This window comes from Colobus angolensis, unplaced genomic scaffold (assembly GCF_000951035.1).
Source record: "Colobus angolensis palliatus isolate OR3802 unplaced genomic scaffold, Cang.pa_1.0 Scaffold133, whole genome shotgun sequence".
Taxonomy (NCBI): domain Eukaryota; kingdom Metazoa; phylum Chordata; class Mammalia; order Primates; family Cercopithecidae; genus Colobus; species Colobus angolensis.
In genome coordinates, this window is record NW_012114411.1 from 686839 (window position 1) to 694037 (window position 7199).

General features: G+C 43.4%; 1 protein-coding gene across 1 annotated transcript in view; it reads left to right on the forward strand.

The window, feature by feature from the left end:
- DHTKD1 (dehydrogenase E1 and transketolase domain containing 1) overlaps nucleotides 1-3489 on the forward strand; it is a 61567-nt gene extending 58078 nt beyond the window's left edge. Inside the window, exon 17 of the mRNA XM_011934215.1 lies at nucleotides 3431-3489. Within this exon, the coding sequence (XP_011789605.1) occupies nucleotides 3431-3472 (42 nt within the window). The 3' untranslated portion in view covers nucleotides 3473-3489. The remainder of the gene's footprint in view (nucleotides 1-3430) is intronic.
- Nucleotides 3490-7199: the final 3710 nt, after the last annotated feature.

Genomic DNA, 7199 nt, shown 5'->3' on the forward strand with positions numbered 1-7199 from the left:
CACTGTACTTCAGCCTGGGTGACACAGCAAGACTCTATCTCAGAAAATCAAAGGAAAGTATGATAGTGTTATGAATTTTAGCTCTGAATGAGCTGGAAAACTAGGTAATTATCTAGGTGATTTCAGACTTGGCCCTAATTGACCACATGTGACCAGGAAACACTTCTGAGTTTACAGCTCCGTGGAGATGACCTCAACAGTGCCTCTTGATGTGTTTGATGCATGTCACTTCCATTAATTTTCCCCCTCCTTTTTTAAAGTCCTGTGGCAGTACTAATATTTTCATTTTACATAATCTGTGGTGCTGCCTTCCAGCCACTGTATGAAGTGTCTCCCCAACACTAGCAAATCTAGGTCCTACTAAATACAAATCCCTGGGTGGATGATCTTCTAGTACTGTATTTTTAAATTGAGGAGTTTTAGTTATGCTGAAATTGATTTGTAGTCTGTTTTGCCATAAACTTGTTTTTCTTTGAATTGTTCTTACAGTGATATTTTACTATTTTTAACTGTCTTGGGTTTCTGATACGGGGATTTCAGCCCCTGGTTAATCAGTCTTGCCCCTACAAGTCCCTGGTACAGTATGTTTATTTGTGGTGCTTAAAGAACATTTCCTGGCCGGGCGCTGCAGCTCACGCCTGTAATCTCAGCACTTTGGGAGGCTGAGGTGGGTGGATCACCTGAGGTTGGGAGTTCAAGACCAGCCTGCCAAAACATAGTGAAACCCTCTCTCTACTAAAAATACAAAAATTAGCTGGGCATGGTGGTGTGTGCCTATAATCCCAGCTACTCAGGAGGCTGAAGCAGGAGAATCGCTTGAACCCAGGAGGTGGAGGTTGCAGTGAGCTGAGATCCTGCCACTGCCCTTCAGCCTGGGTGACAGAGCAAGACTCCGTCTCAAAAAATAAATAAGAGAGAGAAACAGAGAGACAAAAAAGAAAAGAAAAGAACACCTCTTTATTTGAGGGACCTTCCCAACACCAGGTGCTTGGGGATTTCTTAGAGATCACCAACCAACTCCCTCACTGTGAAATTAAACCAAGTACTAGAAGCATAACTAAACAGCAAACCATGTAGCTTCCCCTGACTCAGTACTGGGGGCCTCTACCATCTACTGTTCTTGTGTCATGACGCTTTTTCTCTGAAGTGGTGTGGGAAGTACCAGGGGACTGGTAGAAGCCCAGGCCTTCTCCACTTTTACCAGCAACTGATGACGTCTTTCAGAATCCACGTACGTCTAGGCTGTTCTCGCCACAGTGGTAGATTTATGATTCACATCCGAAAGTGTGCCTTAGTTACTGATTTAACATTTCTCTAGTGTTCATATCCCTTTTCTTCCCATATACCTCAGTGCATCCTTCCTGTGTCAAGCCTTATAAATCATGTAATTTAGCACCACTCATGTAAATCAGTAAAATCACGAAGGTCTATTTAATGAAAACGATTACCAATGTTGTATTTTTTAACAAGAAAAAAAATAAAAGCACGTTGTCATTTTTTTCCCTCAGGGCTCCTGGATTTCTTGAATGAAAAGATTTCAAAAGTCTAAGCACAAAAATGAGATGGAAGATTAGATCTCTGTAAAAGGTTAGTTTAGGCTGGGCATGGTGGCTCACACCTGTAATCACAGCACTGTGGGAGGCCAAGACGGGTGCATCACCTTAGGTCAGGCGTTCAAGACCAGCCTGGCCAACATGGCCAAACCCCATCTCTTACTAAAAATATAAAAATTAGCAGGGCATGGTGGCGCATGCCTGTAATCCCAGCTACACCGGAGGCTGAGGCAGGAAAATCGCTTGAACCCAGGAGGTGGAGGTTGCAGTGAGCCGAGATCATACCACTGCACTCCAGCCTGGGTGACAGAGAGGGACTCTGTCTCAAAAAAAAAAAAAAGAAAAGAAAAGAAAAAGAAATTTGGAGAGCCCTAAACTAACCTTTTTTTTTTTGAGATGGAGTCTCGCTTTGTCGCCCAGGCTGGAGGGGTGCGATCTCGGCTCACTGCAACCTCTGCCTCCTGGGTTTAAAAGATTTTCCTGCCTCAGCCTCCTGAGTAGTTGGGACTACAGGCACGTGCCACAGCTAGTTTTTTATATTTTTAGTAGAGAAGGGGTTTCACCGTGTTAGCCAGGATGGCCTCCTTCTCCTGACATCATGATCCGCCCACCTCAGCCTCCCAAAGTGCTGGGATTACAAGCACTAGCCACCGTGACCGGTGGATCTCTCCAAATTTCTAATTTTACACCTCACAGCCTGTTCATGGTTTCTTTTTATGTCTTCTCTAACTCGAGCCATGAAATGTGTCTTCTGTTGTCTTGACCTTTCTACTCTCAATTGCTACTGCAACATGGATCAGCATTTTACATTCCCTTGCAGGGAGGGACGATTTAAGGAATTCCAAATCAAATACTCATGACTTCTTTTCCTTTAAAAATTCAGTAGGCCAGGCATGGTGGCCCATGCTTGTAATCCCAGCACTTTGGGAGGCCAAGTTGGGCAGATCACGTAAGGTCAGGAGTTCAAGACCAGCCTGGTTTGAAAGCCTGTTTCTACTAAAAATGCAAAGATCAGCTGAGCGTCGTCATGCGTGCTTGTAGTCCCAGCTACCTGAGAGGCTGAGGCAGGAAAATCACTTGAACTACTCGAGCATGGGCAACAGAGCAAGACTCCATCTCAAAAAAAAAGTGTAAAAGGGATACTATTTTTATTCTCAACCAAGGAATTTTTAAAAAATAATAAAATTTCAAAGGTAATACAGTCAGACTAAAGATGTCTAAGCTTCAGGGTACTTTTCCCAAATAGCATGTGTATGCAAGACATGGAAAAGTTAAGCAAAATAGTTCTTACTATTCTTACTAAAAAATTTTTTATTTTACTAAGAATAATTTTCCATTTCAGACAAAACTAAAATTTTCCCATGGTTGCTACTGTTTCTACTTCTTGAATACCCATTTTACAGTTTATTCCTCATTGAACATGAAAATGGCATAGATAGATATAAATAACATATATAAATAAGATACAAATATAAAATTGCTAAGTTTTTCTTTTTTTCTTTTGAGACCAAATCTTGCTCTGTGGCCCAGGTTGGAGGGCAGTGGCACAATCCCGGCTCACTGCAACCTCCGCCTTTCTAGGTCAAGTGATTCTCTTGCATCAGGCTGCCTCGGCCTCCCAAAGTGCTGGGATTACAGGTATGAGCCACCATGCCTGACCCTTTTACAAAATTGAAGAAATAAAAGGGTTACCCCAACTCCAAAAAAAAAGATTACACTGGAAGGAAGTCACAGATTAAGGATCAAGACTTTTGAGGTTCCAAAAGCTTCACCTACATTTTTCTTATATGTATTTGGATATTAAAGAAAATAAGTTACATATATACAATGAAATATTATTCAGCCATTTAAAAAAAACAAAATCTTGTCATTTGTAGCAACATGGATGGAACCGGAGGTCATTATGTTATGTGAAATAAGTCAAGCACAGAAAGACAAAACTTGGATATTCTCACTCACATGGGAACTTAAAAAGTAGATTTCGGTGAGGCGCAGTGGCTCACGCCTGTAATCCCAGCACTTTGGGAGGCCGAGGCGGGTGGATCACCTGAGGTCAGGAGTTCAAGACCAGCCTGGCCAAGATGGTGAAACCCTGTTTGTACTAAAAATACAAAATATTAGCCGGGTGTGGTGGTGGGTGCCTGTAAATCCCAGCTACTGGGGAGGCTGAGGCAGGAGAATCACTTGAACCCAGGAGGCAGAGGTTGCAGTGAGCCGAGATCTTGCCATTGAACTCCAGTCTGGGTGACAAGAGCAATACTCCATTTCAAAAAAAAAAAAGAGTGGATCTCACGAAGATAGAGAGTAGATCAGTTGTTACCATAGTTTGAGAGGGGAAGGGGTGGGGGGATGAAGAGAAGTAGATTAACGAGTAAAAATTTATGGTTTGATAGAAGAAATAAGACCCACTGTTAGATGGATCAGTAGGTGACCACAGTTTACAATATCTATTATACATTTCAAAATAGCTAGAGGAGAATTCAAATGGTTCTGTTTTAAAGAAAAGAGAAATATTTAAGGTGATGGATATCCCAAATTCACCATTTTGATATTTATAAATTATATGAATGTATTAAATTATCACATGCACCTTGAAAGTATGTACATCTAGTATTCATCAGTTAAAAAACCCCAAAAGCTCTTACTCTATAGAAAGAGGAATTCATTGTCATTGTATTTAAATCTGATAAAGCGCAATCTAAAGCAGATGCCTTTCCTCGCTGCCAACTGCAATTTTATTTATTTAGAGACAGGGTCTCACTCTGTCCCCCAGGCTGGATTGCAGTGGCATGATTACGGTTCACTGCAGCCTCGAATTCCTGGGCTCAAGTGTTCATCCCACCTCAGGCCCCCAAATAGCTTGGACTAAGTGCCTGCCACTACGCCCTGCTAATTAAACAATTTTTTTTTTTCTTGTAGAGACTAGGTCTCAGTATATTGCCCAGGCTGGTCACAAACTCCTGGTCTCAAATGATTTTCCCGCCTTGACCTCCCAAAGTGCTGGAATTACAGGCTTGAGCCACCATACCCAGTCTAATTTTTAAAAATTGTCTAAGGCCAGTGGCACATGCCTGTAGTCCCAGTAACTCTGGAGTCTGAGGTGAAAAGATCCTTTGAACCAAGGACTTCGAGGCTGCAGTGAGCTATGATCTCACCATTGCACTCCAGCTTAGGCGACGGAGTGAGACCCCTACTATGAAAAATAATAGTAGATAAAAAATTAAACAGGGCGCACAGTGGCTCATGCCTGTAATCCCAGCTCTTTGAGAGGCTGAGGAAGGCAGAGCGCTTGAACCAGGGAGGCATAGGTTGCAATGAGCCGATACAGCGCCATTTCACCCCAGCCTGGGTGACAGAGTGAGACCCTGTCTCAAGAAAAAACAAAAAAATTAAATTGATATTACTTTAGTGTCATGTCCCTGTTTTCTTTGACTCATATGGGGAACCAGCTAGAATTGAACTGAACACCAGAAATGACCTTTTAAGAGTAAAGTGGTATTTCATCGAGAAATACTTTATTGACATCTTCCCTATATTGCATTTTTATGGACCTTAGAAATACACAGAAGTGAAAGACAAAATGGGTTGCCCACTGTCCTCAATGGGCTAACAATCTATTTGAGAAGACAACGCATTTTATACATAGAGACATTTTCTTGTTGGATGCGCTAAAACAATGAAAGATCAAGGTAGAGTGAGAGTCTGGATGGATGTAGATGAGGTGGCACATTGCAGTTAAACAAGTAAAAGCCCTGGGTGGCATGTAGTGGTAGAAAAAATGGTGGAAGGGGACAAGAACAGTGGCTTATGCCTGTAATCCTAGCACTTTGGGAGGCTAAGGCAGGCAGATCACTTGAGGTCAGCAGTTCTAGACCAGCCTGGCCAACATGGTGAAACCCCGTCTCTACTAAAAATACAAACTTAGCCGGGCAAGGTGGCGTGTGCCTGTAATCTCAACTGCTCGGGAGGCTGAGGCAGGAGAATCACTTGAACCTTGGAGGCGGAGGCTGCAGTGAGTTGAGATTGGCTACTGCACTCCAGCCCAGTGACAGAGTGAGACTCTGTCTCAAAGAGAAAAAAAAAATGGTGGAAGGGTAATTCACAAAGTTTATCCAGAGTGTCAAAGCTCATTCCCAGGCTCTTATCTGAACCATGGAACTATCCCAGAAATAGGCAGTAAAAAGAGGCACAGGATACTCTTCACCTTCTGTGATATTTTCAAGTTAGTGCATCTTTCCCTGCCGCTTCCCTCTGTCCCCCACCCACTGCTGGAGTACCGTGGTGTGATTTCAGCTCACTGCAACCTCTGCCTCCAGGGCTCAAGCCATCCTCCTGAGGCCTCCTGACAAGCTGGGACAACAGGTGTAAACCACCATGCCCAGCTGATTTTTGTTTTTTTTTTTTTTTACCTTTCACAGAGACGTGGTCTCACTGTGTTGCCCAGGCTGGAATTTAGTGCATCTTTATTGAAAGGATATTGCATTCATGAAATTAGCTCGTAATTTAGTGTCAAAACTGTACTTAAGTCAATCATTTTGCAGGCTATTGTACATAGTAGAAAAAGTAAGAACGCCCACTCCATCTAGAAGTTTACTGCATAGCAGGGGAGATTAGGCAAGTATAAAAATGACTAATACAAAGTAGAGTGAGGTAAGGATGAATTAACAGGATGGGAGATTATTACTGTGGCAGATTGGATTTTCCAGAAATTCCCACAGCAGTATTTTGAATCCCACATGTTCTTCCAGAATCTTGCCACAATCTCCCCTAGAGGAGGTGTCCCTAGGACTTGTGGCTGCCCCTACAAACACAATGCAGTAAAAGATGCTGGTTCAGTTCTGGGGACATCCCGTGGACACTAGCTACCACATTGTGAGGAAGCCCGGGCCACTTGGAGAAGGCATCTGGAGGTGCTGGAGCTGACACCAGCACCCAGTGCCAGACTGGGGAGTGAGGGAGCCACCCTGCCATTCCAGTCCCCAGCCCTGGGGCTGTCCCAGCTGACCTCAAATACAGCAGAGACCCATGCAAGCTGAACCTAAATTGCATACTCCCTTGAAATATATAATTTATTTCATGGACATAGATCTGAACATTAGAACAGATTCTTGAGGCCAGTTGTGGTGGTCCATGCCTGTAATCCCAGCACTTTGGGAGGCTGAGACAGCTGGATTGCTTGAGCTCAGGAGTTCTAGACCAGCATGGGCAACATAGCAAGACTCCATCTCTACAAAAAATACAAAGATCAGCTGAGTTTGATGGTGCAGACCTGCTGGTCCCAGCTACTCTGGAGGCTGAGGTGGGAGGGTCGCTTGAGACTGGGAATTGGACGCAGCAGTGAGCTATGATTGTGTCACTGCACTCCATTCCAACCTGAGCCACAGAGCAAGACCGGCTCTTAAAAAAAAAAAGAAAAAGAAAAAAAAAGAGAACAGTGGCTTCAGGAAAATTGTTCCACGGTAGGAGGCCTACGATCCTGATCTCTGTGTTTTGGAGAAGATGGAGGGGCCTAGCTTATGTCGAGACAGAGGAGTTCATAACTGTTAACTATACACAACGATGTGTCAAAAATTTTTACAAACTTCCTAGAGATAACGATAAGAAGGAAGCGCCTGGACACGGTGGCTCAAGCCTGTAATCCCAGCA